The sequence below is a fragment of the Ixodes scapularis genome, unplaced genomic scaffold (genome assembly GCF_016920785.2).
Source record: "Ixodes scapularis isolate PalLabHiFi unplaced genomic scaffold, ASM1692078v2 PGA_scaffold1__304_contigs__length_218370807, whole genome shotgun sequence".
NCBI lineage: Eukaryota > Metazoa > Arthropoda > Arachnida > Ixodida > Ixodidae > Ixodes > Ixodes scapularis.
The window spans coordinates 192,861,806-192,885,119 of record NW_024609846.1 but is presented as its reverse complement, the minus strand read 5'-3'; the positions used below and the strand labels follow the sequence as shown (position 1 = coordinate 192,885,119).

The window sequence follows — 23,314 nt, the reverse complement described above, 5'->3', positions numbered from 1 at the left end:
ACTCGGCGCCACGGCCGTTTCTGCTCTGGCGCAGGCACGCACCACCGAGAGGATCAGAAGCGGCCGCGGCGCAAAGAACGACATTCATGCTTTCGCATTCACAACTCATGAGAAGTGGTTAGGTGTACCTCAAGCTTAATTTTCTTACTGAGCAATTTTTTCCAATTGAAAGCTTTTATTGGTAATAATGAAGAGGTGAAACCAGTGGCAGGCAGGGATTTACTCTTTGGGCAGTAGAATTTATTTCAAACTCGTTGCAAGTTTGACGGTACAAAATCTATAACTCGGAAGCTCGCTCCAGCCATCGCAAAGCAGTACGAAACAGCTGCACACCATACCGTTTTCTAGACTGTCTGCTCGACCACGAGTGGCATCGCGGCATTGAAAGCACGGGTGTATTTGAATTTTAGTTTTCGCATCGCCTGTCATTTGTTGATTTCACAATAACTGAGCTGAATCTAGAGATTTACTAAATAACATGCCAGAAATTCAGAAAATACTATAGTTAGTTTGAGTACAGCTAAAAAAATGAAAGACGCTTACAATTCTCTGTAATGACGAATTAGAGCGCAGCTCTTGAAGAGGACGAGGGGAGGGTATGTTCCTCCTCCCCCTCCGTATTCTCCCCTCCTCCTCTCCTGCTCCCCTCTCATTTAGCGAGAAATTTTTGCTAAATTTCCCGCTAATTTTCTGCACATTGCATTATGGGACTTTTCTCATAATAACATCACATGTGACGTGACGTGTGATGTCACAAGGGTAAAATTAGTGGGAAAACTTTTAGCTAAATTTGGAGGGAAATTTTTCCACTAAATTTAGCAGGGAAATTTTTCCGCTAAATGTAAATTTTCCCGCTAAACTTAACAGGAAAATTTTACCCTCGTGACGTCACACGTGATGTCATTACAGGAAACATAACGTTATATGATGTCACACCTGACATTACGAGGGTAACATTTCCCCGCTAAATTTAGCAGAAAAATTTTTTGGCGGAAAATTTTCCTGCTAAATTTAGCGGGGAAATTTTACCCTCGTGACGTCACACGTGACGTCACGTGCAGCGTCCTTATGGGAAACCCTCGTTAATGCAATGCGCAGTTACGCCAACGCCACTCAACCCGGAAACGGCCGCCTAAGAGCTGCCGTCTAAAAATCACCAGGGTACCCTTTAAGAGACCATAAAATATTTTTGCTTACTTTCGCTGAATACTGCATCAATATGTAATTGCTGATGTTTGTGACATAAGAGACATGGTCATTTTAGCTGTATGCATAGTTACATGACACAACAAAGAAAACTAAGCAGCAGTAACCTCCATAACTCGTGGTCAGAACAAGCTGTTCTTTCACCATTTTCTGACTGAGGTGATGTAAGTCATCAAGGTGATTCAAGTCAACCACTAAAGCAACACTGACTGTTTTTGGACTAACTAAGAATTGTACATGTTTGTGGCTGATATACTTCCCCGCACGATTCAAGGAAAGTCAATTGCTACGACTCGCAGAAGGTGACAAGCAAATGCAGCCAACACGCCGATTACATTGGAGTTCAAAAGTGTTATCCGTAGTGAGGTTTTGATCATGGAACATGAAGCTTAGCATCCCGACATCCTGTAAACAACTTGGTTTTCCGGAGCTCAATATGTTGTGAATTTTCCGAAGTGTAGGTTTTGGGAATGTTTAGCACCCACAAAATTTTGTGATCTAGAGGGATATGCCATGTGCTCATTACCATAGGCTAATATATTCACATATTAAATTTTTCACAATACTTTTGCAGTTCTAAGAATCACAGAAATTGGGTAGACGTGAAAAATGAGTCGTTTACAATAGGTCACTTTTGGGATCTATGAGTCACGTCTGCCTCATGATCCGATAGGTTTCTCTCGCTCATCCTAATGATCACCGTCCGAGTGCACACACACAGGCACTGTTCACTAAACAGAAAATACAGTCGCCGACCGATTTCTTAGACGCCAATAATTCATACTTAATCAATATTTTGGACCTAAAGGGGGAACTGTGACCTACACGATAGAAATAGTGCATATTCACGACCAATCTTTCGGACAGCTTGAAGTCCGAAAGATTGATTTTTTGAACAAAATCGTTGCGAGCGATCAGCAGCAAATACCACCTAGAAGCGACCATTTTGGACTTTATGTTGGCTGCACATGGCTTGGCTTGGTTTAGCAGCGCTATTTAAATACTGCTGACGCTGTACGGCTTTTTTTTTTATCTTTCTCTAGTAGCACGTCATTATCATCATCATTGTTGTTTCCATTTTGCTTTGTTCATTCGCTATTGCAGTCATGAACCTGCGCCTCTTATCTCGACGAAGCGTGCTTTCGGACAACGCTGGCTTGGACGTCATTGCCCCATCTGTTCTTCCGCCACTGCAATCTGTTGTTAACAAGCGCAGAAAGTAGTTGTCCATAACGCTAAAAAATAAGGCAGCGATTCTCAAGCTAACAGAAAGTTGCCGAACGCAAACAGAGGCGTAACCTAAAACAAGGCACGCAGGCGTAACCTGAAGCAAGGAACTATTTACAACTTTTTAAAGCCCGCTTAGATGTAATAAAGGCAAATTTTTTAATCTGCTGATTTTTCGGGCTGCTCTATCATTCGGACGTTTTTTTGGTCCCTGTGAAGTCCGAAAAATCGGTTGGCGACTGTACACAGTAGATCTGGGTCCCCGTGTTGGATCTTTCCCTTTGTGCAACAAGTTTTGGACGTCTGTCAAATGATTATGGGAATTGCTCCCTACCATGTCTAGAGTAAAAAAAAGAAATGAAAACCAATTTTGACCGTGTGCACTGGTTCTTTTTAATGCGAAAGCATTAGTCTGGTCTCATGGTCTCATGGCAAGCACTGGTCTCATGGAGCGAGCTGACGTCAGTTTGAAGCGCGAAAACAGCTCCTAGTTTTCGCGATTTTGCCTTCGGCACCATTGGCTGGCGCGCGTCAACGGGGCTCACATTGACAGTGGTGTGAATGATCAGAGTCATTTTGGAGCACTCTTTAGAGTAGCTAGAAGTTCATTTTGGAGCAGCAAAAATAATTTTTGGAGTATAGGCCCACACTTAATTTACCTTCCTACCACTGTATTCATGTGTTGGCCTGTCTAACTAAAAGATGCTATCCACTTTATTTTCTGACTTCTTTGCAACCTTTTGTTAGCATTGTAGTGGCTCAATGCCACACAGCTCGCCGCACGCGAGAACGACCATGCGCACTTCTTCATTGGAGATGATTGATTTTCACTCCCGCTAGGGGAGACAAAAAAAGGAGATCGACGAGGAAGAAGAATAAAGCAGTTGAGATCTGGTACGCAAGCTTTCAGGTCGTTCTTTCTCGGACCTCGCTCGCCACCTCAACATTGGTGACCCGGAACTTGGCAGCAGTGCCATGACCTCGCCACAAGAGCACGATCCCCTGTCGGTTTCCACCGTCAACATCAAGTTACCGCCCTACTGGACCTCTGATCCAGAATTGTGGTTTATTCAAGTGGAATCACAATTCGCTGCACGACGCATCACGGCAGACCTCACAAAATACCACCACGTGGTGAGTAGTCTGCCGCCCGCTACAGCGTGTGAGATCCGCGATTTGCTGTTTGCTCCACCCGCGGAGGATGCGTACAAGACGCTTAAAGAGACCCTCATTCAAAGGGTTACCACTTCAGAACCCCAGAGGTTTCAGCAACTGCTTCGCGAAACTGAGCTCGGAGACCGCACACCGAGTCAGCTACTCCGTCAAATGCAACAACTGCTCGGGACCAGGACGACGGATCTCGACAGCATAATGCTCCGAGAACTCTTCCTCCAGCGGCTTCCTACAAACGTGCGGATGGTACTCATCTCCGCCGGGGAAACGAACCTCTCCAAGTTGGCTGAGCTCGCCGACAGACTAATGGCCGTGCCCTCTTCCTCTGTCTCAGCCGTGCGACCAGAGCCAGCTACTTCTGACCAGTTGCAAGACATTCGAGACGAGATATCGCGCCTAACCGCCACAGTAGCTGTATTGCAGGAGTCTGTTTCCCACCCGTCTAACCAGAGTACCAAGCCGCGACAACAACAGCAGCAGAAGGTATGCTGGTATCACCACAAGTACGGTAACGCCGCACGCAACTGCGTACCACCCTGCGAGCACTCGTCGGGAAACGGCCGGGGCCGGCACTGAGGGCGACCAGTGCCTCCGCCTTGCCAGAGAGTCGTCCCTCGGTCTTTTTCCTCACCGACCGCGACAAGGGCGTTCGTTTCCTTGTTGACACGGGCGCAGAGGTGAGCGTGATCCCGGCGTCGTCTGCCGATCGGAAACACCCGAACTCGTCTCCCTTGCAAGCCGTGAACAACACGACAATCGCCACTTACGGGAACCGCTCTCTGTCCATCGACCTGGGCCTCAACAAGACGTTCCGCTGGGTGTTTATAGTGGCCGACGTAAAGTTTGCGATCCTCGGAGCAGACTTTCTTCGGAACTTTGGCCTTTTAGTGGACGTGCGCAACAGACGGCTCCGAGATCCCGTCTCGCAAACGGCCGTGCAAGGCAAGCTTTCTAGGCACCCCCCATTGAGGCCCACGCTATTAGGACCGTCGGGCCCTGTCCGCTTCACGGCAATCTTACAGAAATTCCCTGATTTGATGCGCCTTCCGCAAGCGGACTCGGCTGTGAAGCATGAAGTCCGTCACCACATTACCACCACAGGCCCGCCCGTTTACGCACGGCCCCGTCGTCTATCGCCGGAGAAGCTACGGGTAGCTCGTCAGGAGTTCGACCACATGCTCGAGCTCGGGATAATCCGCCCATCATCCAGTCCCTGGGCCTCCCCACTGCACATGGTGCCGAAGTCCACACCAGGAGACTGGCGGCCGTGCGGAGATTACCGAGCACTTAACAGAGCGACAGTTCCTGACCGCTACCCAGTTCCACACATTCACGATATTACCACGAACTTGCACGGCGCCACAATCTTCTCTAAAGTGGATCTGGTTCGAGCCTACCATCAAATCCCCGTGGCAACAGAAGACATTCCGAAGACGGCCATATCAACACCGTTTGGTCTATTCGAATTCCTCCGGATGCCGTTCGGTCTATGCAACGCAGCCCAGACATTCCAGCGCTTCATCGACGGCGTCCTGCATGGCCTTGACTTCTGTCACGCCTACCTCGACGATGTACTCGTTGCAAGTAGCTCGCCGGAAGAACACGAGGAACATCTGCGCACCGTTTTCCGGCGGCTGACCGAACACGGAATCGTGGTGAACACCGCGAAATGCGAACTCGGCGTACAGAAGTTGGCTTTCCTCGGCCACATCATCTCAAGCTCGGGAATTCTACCAACTCCAGAGAAGGTCGAAGCCATTAGACAGTTCCCCCCACCAAACTCAAAACGTCAGCTTCGCGAGTTTCTCGGCCTGGTAAATTTCTATCGCCGCTTTGTTCCCCAGTGTGCGGCCATCCTGCACCCTCTTCACAGCCTCTTGGCAGCACCAGGGAACTGCACTTGACTGGACCGATGAGGCGACAGACGCTTTTCGAAGAATCAAGAACTGTCTCGCAGATGCTGCACTCCTCGCCTACCCTCAGCCAGGGGTGCCACAATGTGTCATGGTCGACGCTTCAGATACAGCCGTCGGAGCCGTTTTGCAACAGCTCAACGACGGAGTATGGCGACCAACCTCATTCTTCTCCAGGAAGCTGACACCTACTGAGCGACGCTACAGCACATTCAGGCGCGAACTACTCGCCATCTACGCGGCAATCAGGCACTTTCGCCATTTCCTGGAAGGAGTAGATTTTTTCATACTAACGGACCACAAGCCCTTGACCTACGCCCTCCGTTCTCTCACCTCAGATGGCAGCGCCCACACAGAGCGTGAACTGCGTCAGATGGCTTACATCTCGGAATTTACAACGGACATTCGCCACGTCAGAGGGGCAGACAACGCCGTGGCGGATGCGCTATCGCGTAACCCAATCAACGCTCTCAACTTGCCCCCGGAATTCGACTTAAGAAAACTGTCGCTAGCTCAGCGTGGCGATCCAGATTTGAGCCGACTGCAATCTACAAAAACGCACTAAAGCTGCAGTGGTTGCCTCTCACCGGAGCGCAAGGCAAACTGTGCTGTGATGTTTCCACAGGTAACCCCCGCCCTTTTGTGCCCTCCAGTCTCCGCTGGGATGCCTTCACATCGCTGCACATGCTGTCACACCCAGGAATCCGTGCGACACAGAAGATGGTAACTTCCCGTTTCGTCTGGCCCGGGATGAACAGAGACGTCCGGCAATTGACTCGAGAGTGCCTTTCCTGTCAACGAACGAAAGTGCACCGTCACATAGTTACACCCTTGGCAAATTTCCCAACACCGGACGCTCGATTCGACCATGTCCATGTGGACATAGTCGGACCGCTGCCGCCCTGTCAAGGTCAAGCGTACCTGTTGACGTGTGTCGACCGTTTCACGCGTTGGGCGGAGGCAATTCCGATTCCCGATATCACTGCCGAAACAGTCGCTCGTGCCTTCCTCCATGACTGGCTCTCTCGTTTCGGCGTGCCGTCTACCATCACAACGGACCGAGGCAGCCAATTTGAATCCACCCTCTTCAGTGCCTTTACTCAGGTCATTGGCACCACCCGTGTAAGAACCACGGCCTACCATCCGATGAGCAATGGCATGGTGGAGAGATTCCATCGCCAGCTTAAGGCAGCCTTGATGGCGAACGAGGAGCACTCCTGGATGGAAGCGCTTCCTCTCGCCCTCCTGGGCATCAGGACTGCCTTGAAAGCAGACATCGGCTGCAGCGCAGCCGAGCTTGTCTACGGAACGACACTGCGTCTCCCCGGCGAGTTCTTTTTGTCCAGCCAAAGGGAGGCCCAGATCAACCCCGGCGACTACGCGTCTCGTCTCCGCAGCATCATGGGCAAGCTTCGTGCTACACCCCCGCGTCAGTCAGCGACACGAGCCATTCATCTGAGCACAGACCTCGCATCCTGCACGCACGTGTTTGTTCGACACGACGCGGTGCGACGATCACTTCAGCCCCCGTACGATGGACCGTACAAGGTTTTGCGTAGGGCGGATAAGATGTTGACAATCGACAGGCGCGGTCGTCGGGAGGTCGTGTCAGTCGACCGCTTAAAACCGGCCCACATGGACCCCTTCGGAACCACGGCAGCCCCTCCCGCCGCGAACACACCCCTCGCCAGACCGCCAGCTCCATCTACGGAGATCCCGAACTGACCCCCACTGCCCCAGCCAACTAGCATCGGGCAGCACACGCGCTGTGAACGGCGCACCAAACACCCCCCCCCCCCCCCCCTCCTTTTTCGTCTAAATTTGTGACCTATTTTTTTTTTCTTTCTTTTCCGCAGTGAAATCGCTCGCGCACTCACTAGAGGGGGAGTGTTGTAGTGGCTCAATGCCACACAGCTCGCCGCACGCGAGAACGACCATGCGCACTTCTTCATTGGAGATGATTGATTTTCACTCCCGCTAGGGGAGACAAAAAAAGGAGATCGACGAGGAAGAAGAATAAAGCAGTTGAGATCTGGTACGCAAGCTTTCAGGTCGTTCTTTCTCGGACCTCGCTCGCCACCTCAACAGCATCAATCCCACGGCAGGTTTGATTCTCTCAAAAGCTGAACTAGCCGTCTAGTTCCAAATGGAAACAACAGGCACAGCAACAAGATGCTCACCGATGAAGGTCAGTCTGAATGGTTGTTTTAGGTATGGAGACAAATGTAAATGAACTATATTCCATGGGAGTGATGTCAGAACAGCATAATATTGAGCACCTTAATTGACATTTCATTTAAGTTCTAAAGGTCGTAAGAAAACTGCAGTTTTAATTAAGAGAAAAACAAAGCTTCATTTTTTGATTATGAACACCACTGATTTTTGATACACAGAACTTCGTGATGACAAAAATCGGCATTTGAACAATAAATATGTGTCCTTAAATTCCAGCCAAACTCATTAAAGTTGTATTAGAGTTTCCACCCCCTGCCCCAGCTAATTTAGTTTTAATTTTTCCATACACTGTGTCAAAGCTGAGATAGAAGCTATATAAAGCTGATAACTAAACAAGAGAACGGACCTAAAAAAATAAATGCAGAGAACAGTTCATATAATCTTCTCACAATTAGCGGCGAGATGTTTAGGTGGCGCCCTCCTATGGTTCCCCCGTGTGACGTCATTACCTTGCAAACAACAAGTTCGATGGTGTTTGTAAATAGCATGGTGGAAGCTTGAAATCATTGTACTCTCAAAGGAACACTGCAAACACCGTCAAAATTAAAGTTCTTTCATTCCTCTTATTTCGTCAATGATAAATCCCCTTTCCGACATCATAGTCAGTGTTCGGCCAATCGTGAAAGCCGACCAGAGCAACACTTTCGGTCGCGCACGTCGCCAATACCCAAGTATCCTTGCTAATCTCAAAATAAAAATGAAAGACGTTTACAACTTTCTGTAATGCCAAATTAGAGCGCAGCTCTTGAGGGGGGGGGGGAGAGTATAGAAAGGAGGGTAGGCCCCTACTCCTCCTCCTTCTCTCCCCTCGTGACGTCACTCATGACCCTAGTGAAGTCACTCGTGAAGGTCGTGACCTTGACGAGTGGCCTTCGTGACGTCATTATGAGAAATGTCCCATAATGCAAAGCACAAGTCATGAGTGAGACCCGTGCGTTGCATTATGGGACACTTCCCATAATGCAATGCACGAGTCACGAGTGGGACCTGTGCGTTGCACGGTTACGCCGACGGCAATGGCGACGCCGCTCAAACTGGAAACAAACGTCTAAGAGCTGCGCTCCAAAAAGATTTTAAAAAGTCAGAATATTGTTTATTATACATGCTAGCCCACGTTTTATTCAGAAATTTTGACTGAAAGGTGGAGTTGATAAATCACCGCTCAGTGAGCTTTTTTTTAATATACCCGACAGCTGCGTGTACGACATTACGCTCACAAATTGTTTCCCCTTAGTGCGCGGGCGTGCTGCAGCAAAGCAAAATACGCAAGACGGCGATGCCTACCATGCGATTTTTGCTTGACTGCAGTGCACCAAAGCGCGGCGACAAGCTCACTCAAGGAAACTAACTCACCCGCCAGAGCAGACAATGAACACGAGGAATATTGCAAGACTACTGAGTATTGTCAGTGTTTGATAGAGAGATCAAATCGAGTAGTAAGTTGTGTGAGGCGATCATCGAAGGTCCTTGAAATTCGCAGAAGCCTATTGTAACGATCTGACCGTGTAGCGAGGCCTCGGCTATTATATTTTCTGTTACAATAAAGTCAAATTAAGTTTTGACGCAAATTTGTCATATTCCGGCGAAAAATAGCGAGAGGCAGTAGGGTGAGCACTTTGACGCAGTTAGGCACAAAGGAAGCTGCAATCACGTCACTGCACACGCGACTCTTGCATCTCCAGCATCTCGCTTTGGAAGAGTGTATTGCCCTTAGTATACGGGTGTGCTGCGGCAAAGCAAAATACGCAAAATCTTGGTGACTACTGCACGGTTCTCGCTTCACTGCAATGGCTTATTACAAGACACCCAGGTTGACGTCACACCGTCGTTCTCTCAGCTGCCACTTGTGGCTGCCAACTGCAGAATATTTCCGTTTTTTGCTCTGCTATGACACAGCGGAACTGCAATATTTAAAAAAAAAGTAGTGCTTTCTATTCTTTTTTTTTTAAAGATACACAATGAAACAATTCTGAGCTGCAAATTCAGTCGAAGGTAGAAGTCATTGCACTGCATTTTAAGGGGACACTGGCTAGAGATTTAAGTTTCTAAACTACTCAAGTGATCGGAATAAAATTTGCATGGGAGATTTAGGGGGGGGGGGGGGGGGGACACCACCTTAAAATTGCAATTTTTTAGAAAAGAAAGATAGTTTTCCAATTTTTATGTACTGTGGCTGCACAACTAATAGTGCACACTCCTGAAGATTTTTATTGCAATATCTGAAGTATTTACGGAGAAATAAAACATTTTCGGTAAGCCGACGATGCAAAATCATACGCTTTGGAAATATGAAACTTCCATGTTTCCTGTTTCCAAACTGCTGTAGCACTCCCTAACAATACACCCTAGAATGATGATCAGACTCTCGTTGGAAAGAGCATTTTTTCACAGTTGCAGTATGTTAAACATCTTTGTTTAAAAAACACTATTCGGGCAAGAACACCATAGGAGTCCAGCTTTCACATAGAAGAGGCTACGCATACGGCCGAGAATCGAAAAGCCCACCCTGACTGAACACAAAACTGACTAAAACCAGCATTCATTTATAGAAAGTCACGTGGGCTTGTCTGCTTTGTATTTTGATGATGCCTGCCCCACCCATACTTACTGATGTTGGTTCGTGTAATGCAAGAATACCCAATTCCTCACTCATTTCACAATCAATGTCCACAAGCCAACAACAAAATGACACTCAAAAAAAAGTGTTAAGCTCAGACTCCCTCAGCAAAGCCATGCTGGAGATTGGGTGTAAGCAGAAAGCACCATCTACGCTCTTGGTGCCTTTTAGTTGCTACCACCACCAGTAAAAGCAAATGTAGTGGTGTGGGAACTTCAAACAGGTTTTTATCAGTTTCACTTTTTTCACAGCAACTTTCGTCTTATGAAATCTATCATTTCAGTGAACTGCCAAATTTATTCTTTGCTGTGGATGTTCCTGAACTGAAATTTAATGAGGAATGAGGCTAGATATTTTTTTTTCTATTTAAATGAAGTTTTTATTGCCAAAAAAATAGGGTTTTGATGAGGAGAAAATGCCCCATTATGTAGAATGCTTTTGAAATTGACATTTTGCATAGAAAAAATTCAGACTTTAGGGTAAAAAAAATAGACAGCTGCACCCCCCCCCCCCCCCCCCCCCCCCCCCTTATGTTCTGGTAAAGGCAGAAGCTTAGAAATGCTCAATATTTTGCATCGATTTTATAAGACAGATTTCCTTGCCAAGTGAGGCGACTTGCATCAACAGCTGTATACCTCCCCTTGTAGCATATTGGAAAATTGTCCTAGAAATAAAACATCATTCAGTGCATGTAGGCAACGAGATGAATCAACCCTCCAAATTTCATCAATATTGAGTGACTGGTTTAAAAATCGAGTCATGAGGGTGCTGTCACCCCCTAACATCCGATGTGGGTGTATTGTGCAAACTTTCAGCTCTCTAGGACAATTTTACATACTTGCATAAGAGGATCTGCCACTCTTCGTTAAGAAATCTATGATGTGTAAATGAAGCTATTAAGCACCCTTTTGACTCCTTGAATATAAAGCCGGTATATAGGACTTTGGGCTATCTAGTTTTTCAAACTCAAATGTAAATGTTTCAGAAAGTTATTGCCTCAAAATATGAAATGCATATCTGTCCTATGTCCATTTTTGAAAACATAGTTTTTTCTCAACGAGGACTTCAACTTAGAACAAAATAAAGTAGATAGCCCGATTCCCCAGTAACTTTTAGTACAGAAACATCTTGATTATGGTATCAGAATACTTTTACCTTCAAACAAGATTCCTTCGTATAAAATTTGCAGCAAAAGTGGAACTGAGAAAAATGCATTCAAACATTAAACTCCTTTACTTTGTTACTGCCTCACAATGTGTTGAAAATATTTTATATCAACATCACTATTTGGCATATGGTTATCAAATTTAGTGTTAGGGTTTATGATTAGTTTCTAGAACCAAAAACCTCAAATTTTAAAATTAAATTTTTTTCAAACATTTTTGAATTTATAGGTGGAACCACTTTTGAGTAAGTATGGCATACCCCTTGGTGTAGCATGCACAATCATTCCCAGAAACTGACTTACCACCCACTCATCACTAGAGTCCAGACCGACGCATCCAATCCATTTGCCGTATCGTGGTCGCTGTAATTCCTGCAACGGAATTTCCATATTGGATTACATGAAAACCTACGTGGCACAGACAGATCCTATCATCCAAACTATACTTCCTGGCAAACCAAAATTCTCATTAATGTTTTGGACAAATTGAATGTGCAAGACTATAAAATCATCTGCTGCAAGGAGAACAGAAAGTGGCCGTTCACCAGGTAGTTGTGAAGTTGATTTGAGAAGAGTAAATTTCCATTTCACAAAAACAACTCTTCAGCAACGTCAATGCCAATTGTAAGAAACAACACAGAAGTCATAACAGTGCTTTGCTTGTTCTTTTTTCGTCTGTTACACAGCTGAAAGCACACAAATTGAAGATTTTAAAGGTACCTCATTTTTGAAGGGTTCGATACAGGAAACTTCTTTGGCTGGGGTTCTCAGATCTGAAATGCAAGGAACGGTCTGTCAGGAAAAGAGATGGCATTCAGACATTACTGTAAAACCCTTAATGTTCGCGAGCCCTCAATTTTCGCGAATTTCACGAATCGAAGGATTCGCGAAAATTTCGGTCCTTAAGATTTTCAATGCAGGCGTCATATATAGTGGTCGCGATTATGTCATATGTGACTGATTCGTGAAAAATAGGGGCCGCGAAAATAAAGGGTTTTACAGTATATGTCACATCAGCCTGATTGTTTGTTCAAAAAGGAAGGCCCTACAGGATGAAAGAAAACGGAGCAACAAATGACTGCCAGGAAAAGTGAGCGCACCCCACAGCTTGACCGAGCCATCTTCACTCGCAGAAAAAACTTCGACATTGTTTGCCACTGTAGAGGCGGTCGCGAAATATAGTGGTCGCGATTATGTCATATGTGACTGATTCGTGAAAAATAGGGGCCGCGAAAATAAAGGGTTTTACAGTATATGTCACATCAGCCTGATTGTTTGTTCAAAAAGGAAGGCCCTACAGGATGAAAGAAAACGGAGCAACAAATGACTGCCAGGAAAAGTGAGCGCACCCCACAGCTTGACCGAGCCATCTTCACTCGCAGAAAAAACTTCGACATTGTTTGCCTTCACTGCCAGCGCATGAATGTAGTCCACATGCCGGTCGAACGTAGACTGCAAGGTAAAAGAAAACATAAGCTGTGGCAGTCGGGTTGAGAACAGAACATCAGCTGCTATGCCACAAACTCATGCCATATATTATAGAGAAGCACAAAAGTAAAACAAACAAACTGAGGAACGCAGTATGGACTGCACGTCTTCACGTGCGCAAGCTAGTTCGGTGCTGTATGACAACCGCATAAGGTACAGCTGCAGCAAAAAAAGATTAGCACAAGTGACCGATGACCGGAGCGGCAAAGTCGTGACATGCAGTGCTATTGTTACCGAGCGTGCTGATAGCAAGAGTGCCAGTCACGTTCCATGCCTCAACGCAAAGGTGGCCAGCAGAAAATAGAGGGATAAGACAGCTTTAGAAATGCAAGCTTTTTTAGGATGGGCTGCTTACTGCCGGCCACCCCCCCATTGAGACATGGAACATGACTGGCACTCTTGCTATCAGCGCGCTTGGGAACAATAGCGCCGCGTGTCGCGACTTTGCCGCTCCAGTTGTCGGTCACTTGTGCTAATCTTTTTTTGCTGCAACTGTACTGCCGTACTTGGGTGAAAGTGACCGGATATCGGTGACCAATTTTTCTTTTTTGCGTAACCCGTGTGCACTTTTTCACAATACATATGGAAGACAGAGCTAGCTTGTGTGGCTAACCCGGCAGGAAACGGATATGCTGTGCATGGTTTAAAGAGATAATAAAATAAAGATTGAAATATGCCTTTCACATTCAGCAATAAGTTAAGCATGACCAACAATATCTGTTAATGACAATTGCACGCTTGTACTTTTGAATGGATGGCTATATATTTTTTAATCTAAACGGCTGATTCTGGAAAACACTCAAAGAGCAGCCATCGGAGAGCTCGATGCGTCTCGGGAGGTTCGGTGCCTAGGGTGCATTCATGTCATTCGTCCCAGCACGGGCAAGGCTACAGCAGGAATGACATGGTTATGAGCTTTGCCACTTGGTCATTCGCTGACTTTTTCAGGTTTTCCCTGACAATTTCAGGTGAAGTTCCCTGACCACTGTAGAGGCGGTTAAGTATATAAGACAATTACAACACAAGGCATTGAGCATTGAGAACTGTAAAGGTAATTTTGCACGGGCTTAATCCAACTCGCATATTCCGAAATATTCAAATTCGTCCACCACGGAGAAACGAGCACTTTCTTGCCGCCGACATAATCAGTGAAGTGGCCACTTCTGGAAACACGATGAAAACATAACGCTCAACCACACACGTCAATAACCAAATGGCAGCATGACCGCGTGGCCGCCATATGCACGCTTTCGGCTTGAGGTTTGGATTAAAAATGGGGTCTGTGACTTTCCCATTTGTTTCTAAATCTAGTAGCTCTAACTGAATCTAGTCTAGTGTTGTGCCCTCAATCATATTCAATCTAATCTAAGGCTTGGACTGGATTTGTCGGCTCTTCCCTTTGCATCGGGTAGCATAGTGTACATCGGGTGAGCAGAGCTCTCGTAATGAACGCACCTTCAATTTTCGGCTCCACGAGTTTCAAACTGCGTCCAATTTAGCTAGCCACCAAGTCCATTTTCTTTTGCCGCCAAGTGGTCAGGCCAAGTCAAGCCAAGCCGCTCTCGTAATGGCTGCAAGTGCGCTGTGGCGTATTTGTGGAAGTGATCAACCATGAAACCGAGCAGCACGCACACTTGGCGAAGCTTGGGTCGAGAAATAGCCCAGCCTCGGACATTCTTCGCCCATCGGATGCATTGATGTCAACAAACACGTCGTCGTCTGTAGTCCGCTTTCAGACAGTGAAATCGTGAAAGTGGTTAGGCCTAAGAACGGTCGCGTTGCTCTCCATGCTGAGAGAACTTCGCACAGCGCTTTTCCTTTGGCAAAAGGCACGCCGAAAGCGCGTTAAAAAGGTTCGCAATTGATAAAGCATGGTTACTGGGGTGCGCTCCTGACCAGCCGTGGGTGCGCCTCCATCAGCAGAAACGTGCCACAGTACCTTGTTGTGTTATATTGGTCCCTAATATGACATTTGCACGAAGTGTGTAAATGCAAAAGTTTTACCCTCAAATATGTGTCAATTTTTCGGGAAAGAAGGTGTGTTCATTGTACGAGCAAATGCGGTGCTCTTTTTGTATTGTCTTCCTCTGTGAGAACTAGGCCTCATAGCCTGAATGACTCCTATTCAGGGAGTTCTGCTCGGCCTTCAAGGATTATTTCCTCCAACATAATTCACCGAGAGCCTTCTCGATCTTTGACAAAATTAGCTGATCGGGGTTGGGAAGGTGGTATTGGTTGCAGCAGGAAGCAGAACAAACATGCTCGTCCCCTTGTTTTGGTGCTGTGAAAAATCCAAGCTCTCCTCAAAATGCCCCAAACCAAGAGCAGATTCCGTCCGATCGTCGTAGAGCGACTGTTGGCGACACTGCAGAGTGGATGTGCTGCATCATTTGAGTATTAAAAAAAAAAGTTTTACAATTAGGTGACACCGTGTGGCACATACATTATGTGGCTTGAATGCTGAGACTTGTTGAATTCCATGTTGTGAGCGGGGAATAACCCACGCCTTACGACTATCCAGTGTGGTCAAGTATTTTTAACTCTTTGTTGATTGTTGTGGCCGAGTGTTTGGCGGAGTGAAGAAAACTGCCTAAAATGAAACAAACATTTGAGTTGCATTCATTTTGAAGTGCACAAACTAGCCAAAAATAGGTTAAATTTGTTCAGTTTTGTTTCCAAAGGTGGTACAATGCTTTCTTAGAGGCCTCAAGAAAGTATATTTGCCATATAACAAAAAAAAAGCAGCAATTTAACCGCCAGCAGTGTTTGGAGATGCTCTATGCAGGCTGCCACAGCCAACCGGCAAGAAAAGCCGCAGTCCAGCGAGGTCAGGCAACATTGACGTCTACCCTCAAAATCAGGGACGCCCCTTCGAGGCTGCAGCCGGAAAGGTGTCTATAGCTCGGAAATTTTTGCGTAGCAGCAACGAAAGCTTAAAACAGACACCTACCAGCAGTATTCGTGTTTCAATGTCCCACGCATAAACCTTGTTGTCGCCACATCCCGCCAAGAGAACCCTCTGCTCAGAGTCCTGAAAACGTTGGCCGAGGCCAACGCGAAAGGTTAAAGCACGAAAGGCAGAGAGCATGAAATGGCACCAACCTTTCCAGTGAGGACCAGCGTGTTGACTTCAGGCTGCACAATGTTTTCTCTAGAAAGAAAAGCAAAAAATAAGTTGTCAAACAATCGCGAACCCTATATGATGGCACGATATTACCCTTGAGGTATGCTGAGAGACCAAGACTTCTTGGCCGACTTCTTCTTGAGGCTGCTCCAGTCCCAGGCTAAAATCTCCCCATTGCCGCCACTGAGGAAATAAGTTGGAGGTGCAGGTATCGCATATCATACCTTCCTGCCTATATAAGAAGTCTACCACGAGTTGCGACAATTAGCGAATATTTTTTTGGCCAGTTGACTAATGCATTTATTGCAAATTAATTATCTGTTTTGTTCAAACACCCGAAAGAACACCTGCATATCTTCACCGGTTGGCCGAGGCCAACGGGTGAAGATATGCACGCTGGGCGAAGGTAGGATGGTGTAAGATACTCTTTAGCTGAGGACACACAGCACGGCAAATGCTGCAACATGATCGACCAGTGTAAATCCTAAGGGTGCACGCCCAAGTAGCATATGCCGACGGTATCTCAGCCGGTAAAACGGCGCAACTGAGGAAAGAATAAACAAAACAAAAACAAAAAAGTCTCGCTGCCATGGCACTTCCCGCTAGGCAGGTCTGCTCTGACTTTGAGGAACGCTGGCTTGAACACTGTGCCAGAGATCACTCCGTTTCAATGCGTTCGTAAAACTGATCCTGCCGCCTTCAGAATGAGATGATTGCGACTGTTTTCACCAGCACGTGTTCTCGATTTCCGGGTCTTATGTAAAAAAAAAGGTTAGCACAGACTGTGGCCTTGAACGTTTTGTATAGCGCTGAGCTCAGACAAGCAGACATTGACTAGAAACCAAGGTCAGCTGCTACATGCAAGGTCTATGCGAAATGCTTCTACTAAGAACCACACCGTGGTGCCACTGCCACACGCTTCCTATGGACATCATCAACGCGTGCCTGCAGAAGATGATAATAACGAAAATTACCTGATCAAAAAGTCTTCGGACATAACCAAGGCAAATATGCTGCTGCTGTGAGCTGCGAGGCAACAAAACAAAAGGTTACATAATACAACTGCACAAAAACAAGAGAAAAAGATGCCAAACGCTTGCAGAGGGACGAGCAGAATCCAATCACCCTGGAATTTGTAGATGGGATCTCTGGAGTGGTCCTCTGCTTCCGTCTCTTCGTTAGAAAGGAACTCGGAAGCTCTGTCAGAGACACGAAGGAAGGCGTCAAGTTCGTTGACAAGTAATTGGAAGACGTTGCAAAACCAGGACTTACGCGAAGACGGCAATCTCGCCGTAGTTGCTGGCAGCAACGAGGTACTTCTGGCAAGGCGAGAAGCACTGGGCGTAGATCGTGGTGTAGTATTTCTTCAGGTTATCCATGGCCTTTTCACTCTGAAAACACCGAAACGCCCGTAGGACGTCACACATTGAACGTTGAATCGAGCTAGCTACAGAGGAGTATACGCCCTTGTTGCACCCATATCGAAGCCGTCAATATTTAAATAACGCTGGTGCTGTTTACTGATACAATTTTGCTTTTATTTGAATACTCGCACGAAGCCAAAACGTAGTTCACCGTTCGAACCGAGGTTCGGGACGCGGCATTGATGTCGCTGGCCTGTAATAAGGCGGCGTAATCTTGATTTTTCATTTACCCGATAGGTACAAGGGAAAGTCCACGGGAACGTACTGTTTATAAAGAATACGGAAAACGAGAGGTAATTTACACGCACCGGCATTTTCACGGCACGCTGGACCGGCTGTCTTCAAGATTTCAATTCCGAGGCAGCTCGAGGACGTAGGACGCTGGAATACGATTTCACGCGGAATGATGATGATGATGATGTTTGTGTTGTTTTGCTGCCCTGTCCTCTGGTGGCTAGAGGGAGAAGTTACCTTCGCGCAAGCGCACAAGCGCAAGACCACAGTGGAATCGGTGGAATCATAACCAGTGGTCCCACTCAAGGCCACTTCCGGTAATCGCGCATACACAGCGCTCCTCAAGCCGGATGGCGACAACTGAAGTTGTCAAACAAAAACAAACAAAAAAACAGCGTCAAAAAGAATCGCAATTGACTAAATTGAGTGCGTTAATGTTATTATTTTTAGAAAACATAATAAGCTAGGTAATAATGATAAACCAACATGGAAAGAAAAAATCGAGCAGTTACCGTTAGCTTCAAAAAAGTTCATTGCCCTAACCGAAGCCATGTCGCCGGTCGCGTTGTCGGCGTTGTCGGTGTTGCTGTTCTGCGAATTTCTCTTTCCTAGTACATTTCCCTTTCGGTTGGATCCTCGCTTGTCGTTTTAGTGTCACGTGAGTTACCGAATCGCGCTATGAATGTGTTCTAAATGGGCCTGCTCAGGCAAGAAGCCAAAAAGCCGGGGACTCACTTCGCCGTTCGAGATTCCGGGATTCCGCTTCAAGTTCGTTGCTGGTGAGTGCAAACATTTTAAAGTGCTCGTGCTGTCCTTCGCGTCAGGCCATGGCACGATCGTCTTTTCTCCAACGCAGTGCATGTGACTCGGTTAATTTCTTAGTCGTATGTACGTCGGACGTGACTTGTAAAACGGTCGAACGTAATGAATTGCTTGTTCACGCGCAACCTCCACGTATCGAAACTTTCACACCATTTTACTGGAAAATGTAAATATAGTAGCAAATGACGCGGATCAGCACCGAACCTTGGATTTGCTAATCTGTAAAATCATAAAAGTGAAGTTGGCATCATAGCATAAAATGTAAAAAAAAAAAAAAAAAAAAAAAAACAGGCAACATTATAAAAAGTGAATTTACCACTTGTTATATATTTGCATTTGGCTAAGCAAGTTGACAGGGTACATTGAACATAATTCTGAATTAACTAGTCAGATGGATGTCCCTTGAAGGGAATTAACGGGAAGGCAACTCTAAGAAGTGTTGCTCAAACATGCCAATTTCCTGAACTCACACCTGTCTTCTCTCTCTCGTCAGGATACCCTGTGGGTATGGCAGCATCTGGCACCTGTCGTCCAGCATGCGTCGAGACCCCTCCTCCCCCCGTCAAGCTCCAGACATTATTTATCTCCGCTTGGCACGCCATGCAGTAAGACCCACAGTACTTATCTAATTTAGAAGTATAAGCAGGGACAGATCCAAGGGGGAGATCCAAAAGGAAGCGACGCCCCCCCCCCCCCCCCCACAAACAAAGTCGACCCCCCCCCCTCCCCCCATCTCGGAGGGCAGTTTGACATGGCTGGACCCCCCGGTGCACACAAAAGAAGGGGAGAATAGCATCCTTACAAACTTTCTGCCCCCCCCCCCCCTCCCCAAACGGAGTTCTGGATCTGCCCCTGAGTATAAGGTGTGTCTCGCTTTGTCCATTCACTGTATACTGTTACTTTCTTGTTCCAGTACGATGGTTCCTCGGAGAATCGCAGAGAATACCACGAGGGCGACAAACGTGTGGAGGCAAGCTGCAAGGGCCGGACACCAGAGACAAGGACCATCAGTAACCAGGGGGATGAAGTGAGGAAACTCAAGAGGCAGCTCATCATCTGGGCCACGAGAAGAAAATCGGAGACCGTACGCTGGGAAATTTGTCGACCCTCATCCTTGGGTAGCATGAGCATTTTCTGGTCATATTCGTACGTGAGGTGAACTGTTACTGGAACTAGGTTGACTCATCCTTCTGCAGCTTACAGGGCATTACCAAAGCTACGGCACCAACGAGACAATTGGAACATTTGGCTGAGGGACGGGACAACATATTGTGGGGGTATACACCTCCTACGGAGAGCTCTCACAAAACTTGCTTCGTTGCTCTGATTAGCTCCAAAGGGCGGCAGTGCTTTTCTTTGTAAAATTAGGCTGAAACAGATTATAGCTGTAATAGGGCCACCGAAATTGACATTGCGGCATAACATTCCTCATGAGGAATGTTATGAATGTCGCAGCCACAAGTGGTCACTTGACAATAATCTGCAACTTGTCATATAACAAACTGTGTAAATGGTTGGGTAAGTGCAGTAAAGGTAGTTCTGCATATCTGGGAAAAAACAGTGGCTAGGAGGGCTCTAGCTCTTACTAAAGTGGCGAAGCGGGCGAGTTGGTTCATGATATAAAATTTAAAAGCGCTAAATGTTCAGTTGGGAGCAAGCGCTCGTCCTGTTCGCCTTCCTTTTTGTCCTCGTCTTCGTTAGCACTTTTAAATTTTATCTCTAGCTCTTCCTCATCACGATCTGTCTTAGGGATCAGCACGACAACCAGAGCTGGTTGTCGTGCCAGTAGACCTCGTTCTGAAGTCATTGGAAGAAAACAATAACCGGTTGCTCCCATCATGTTGTGTTAGGCAGTGGTCAAGAACAAGATTTTTTCTCTTGAGCTTGGGCAAAGTGTTCTTCAATTAGTTTTCTCAAAGCCCCTTTGACACGCAATGGCACACATGACCTAGCTCAGTCGACACCCTACCTGTTAGTAGTGTTTCCAGTTTGTGCTAAATCACGAAAAGAGCCCTTGAAGAATAAGGTAGTGTGAAAAAGTAAATTTTTAATTCCTCATGCCGGAGATTCCCATCTGTTGGAGTTTGGATAGAAACAAGCTGTGGTCTGCGCTGTTAAAAGCCTTTCTGAAGTCTAACTGGACGATCTCGCACGGAGTTCGGTTGTCGAGGCTGGTGCTGAGTGCATAAGTGAAAGCTGCAAGGGCCGATTCGCAGCTCCTGCCGGGCGGAAACCATATTGGCGGGGGCTCCATTGTTTGGTTTAGCCATCGCAAGCCTTCGGACGGAGAACGTCGTAGCAGTTGTCTGTGTCGCGAACTCAAGCCGAGTTTAGATAAAGTTATATGTGCCGGAACTAGTCCTGGGTACTGTCTCTCCTCAACGTCGGGGCCCGACGTTGAGGAGAGACAGTACCCAGGACTAGTTCGCAACACAGACAACTGCTACAACGTTCTCCGTCCGAAGGCTTGCGATGGCTAAACCCCCCTTTTTTTGCTGTCCCTCTTCTTTGTCCTATTTTCTTCCCCTGGCCGCGAGGCGAGGATTCCTTGTAATCTGGCGCGAACGCCACGGTGGGACACACACACACACACACACGTGCCCGCACGCACACCACCGAATGAGTCGGTAATACACTCCGTCACAAGTGGATTTTAGACTTGAGGGGGCACCGTGTCCCTTTTTGAGAGGCGTTACTGACTCAACTTTCCAGGATTTAGGAACAGAGCTGTGGGAGAGAAAATCGTTGACGAGGCGAGTGAGGACGGGGGAGATACAGCCAGCACAGGATTTAAGCAATGCAGGGTGGAGGCTTTCTGGTCCAGGGCGTTGAGAGGAGTTGACACAGGCGACAGCTTCGTAGGTTTCACTTTGAAGAATGACTATGGAAGAGAGTGTGATTGCTGGTGTGGCCTTGATTGGCTGAGTTGTGGGTTGGGTGGGACAAAGGTTAGGTGCGGTAGGGTCAAGTAATGCTACAGCCCGAGAAAAGTGGTAAGAGAAGAGCTCTGCTATGTCAAGATTAGAATAGGGCCTGCCGTGATGTGTGAAGATCGGCGCATGGAACATTTTTTTTTTTTTATAGTGAAAACATGCCCAAGAGTTTGGGCTGGCACGTTGCTTTTGCTCTTGGTTGGTAGGTAATCGTTATGGGAGATATGAATGAGATGCTTGACTTCGGTACGTGCCTGGTGGGCTTGGTAAAGATGAGTGGGATTTAGAGGCACTTCTTGAATAGTCAGTGTTTACGTCTGATTAAGACTGCAATCTCCTTTGTCATCCATGGAAGGCTGCCGTGCCTCCTGTTGATCCTTAGGGTGAACACATTTGCGCTGAATTGCTGATATGTTGAGTGAGAGGTCGTCGGCCTCGTCAGCCGATGGGTGATCAAACACGATGAACCAGGGAGCGAGGTGGATGAGCTGATTGAGATGAGGGAAATCGTTTTTTTTAGAACTGCTGGAACTTCTTGGCATGATGACCTCGCTTAGGGCAATGGATATTGGTGAGGAGAGCACTGCGATCACTGCCTGGTAGGCTGGATTTCACTGCAGCGGTAGGATAAGGTGGGATTATTGGTGCAGACGAGGTCGAGGAATGTAGCGTTGCTGTTTTGAGAAATGTAGAATGAGGCGTCATGAAGCTGGGTGAGGCCAGCAGTTTCCAATACGTCTTACAGCATGTCATCAAGTGGATCAGATGAACAGTGCAGAGAACTTGCTGGGGTCGACGCGCTGTAGGCTCTTTTGGAGGAGGGCGTACGATTGTTCACGGAGGGAGGGTGGGCAGTAGGTAGACACCAAAAGAAGCTTTCCATGTTTGCAAAATACCTCGACAAAGATGGCTTCTAGACCCGAAGGGGTGAGGTGGTCGAGACGTTGGCAGGGCAGGTGTTATGGCATGGCGAGGACGGACTCCTTCGCCCCAAGGAGGGACAGTTTTGCTGGAATAAAGAGAATTGTGCGAGATTGATCAATTCCCCATTAATTGCCCACCAAAGACAGGCGTCCAGCCATGTCTCGCACACAGCGAATATTGTATTCGGGAAAGATTACTTCAGCGCTTTAAAGTCAGGAAGGTTGTTTTTTAGAAAGCAAATGTTGGAAAACCAAACGGGATTGGAGTCTGTAGACTCCGATTGCGCACTTTTCACACGACAACTATGCCAAATGCGAAGTTGTCATGCGAACGGTGAATGCTGCCGATGTCGCTCGCCGGAGGCGGGTCGGAGAACTACTTGGTAGAGTTGGCGATGATGGTGGGGTACACAGGGGCTCTGTGCTGCTTAGGGGATGAAAAGAGGTCATCGGCCAGGGGTGGGAGCTGGCACGCCGCACAGAGCCACTCGGTTGATAATGAGGAGAGGCGTCTATACAAAGCGAGAGATACATCTTCACATTTCTGGTGGAACCACAAATCATAAATGTCGCATTGGAGAGTGGCGACATTGTCGACAGACAGAAAACAGCAGGGGCAGGTGGGACGTGAGCCGGAGTTTGAAGGTACGCCCGTGAGCGATATGAAGGTGAACAGCCCTCTTCTTGTTTTTGACGCTCCTGCAAGTTTTGGAACAAGCTCTGTTCCAGAAGAAGGCTAGAATGCAAAGTTTAGACCCCCAAGCCACATACTATTTGAGACGTTGAGAGTCAGTATAGCTTTAGGGAGCCGTAAAACGGGCAAGAATCCA

At 47.1% G+C, this 23,314-nt stretch overlaps 1 protein-coding gene across 1 annotated transcript in view; it reads right to left on the bottom strand.

The window, feature by feature from the left end:
* Window positions 1-17,988, bottom strand: part of LOC8033664 (THO complex subunit 6 homolog) — a 39,853-nt gene extending 21,865 nt beyond the window's left edge. The window contains exons 1-10 of the mRNA XM_029973931.3: window positions 17,881-17,988; window positions 17,421-17,539; window positions 17,274-17,347; window positions 17,123-17,174; window positions 16,242-16,331; window positions 16,127-16,175; window positions 15,975-16,055; window positions 12,886-12,988; window positions 12,257-12,309; window positions 11,840-11,908 (exon numbers count right to left, since the gene is read on the bottom strand). Coding sequence (XP_029829791.1) covers window positions 11,840-11,908; window positions 12,257-12,309; window positions 12,886-12,988; window positions 15,975-16,055; window positions 16,127-16,175; window positions 16,242-16,331; window positions 17,123-17,174; window positions 17,274-17,347; window positions 17,421-17,539; window positions 17,881-17,886 — 696 coding nt within the window. The 5' untranslated portion in view covers window positions 17,887-17,988. The remainder of the gene's footprint in view (window positions 1-11,839; window positions 11,909-12,256; window positions 12,310-12,885; window positions 12,989-15,974; window positions 16,056-16,126; window positions 16,176-16,241; window positions 16,332-17,122; window positions 17,175-17,273; window positions 17,348-17,420; window positions 17,540-17,880) is intronic.
* Window positions 17,989-23,314: the final 5,326 nt, after the last annotated feature.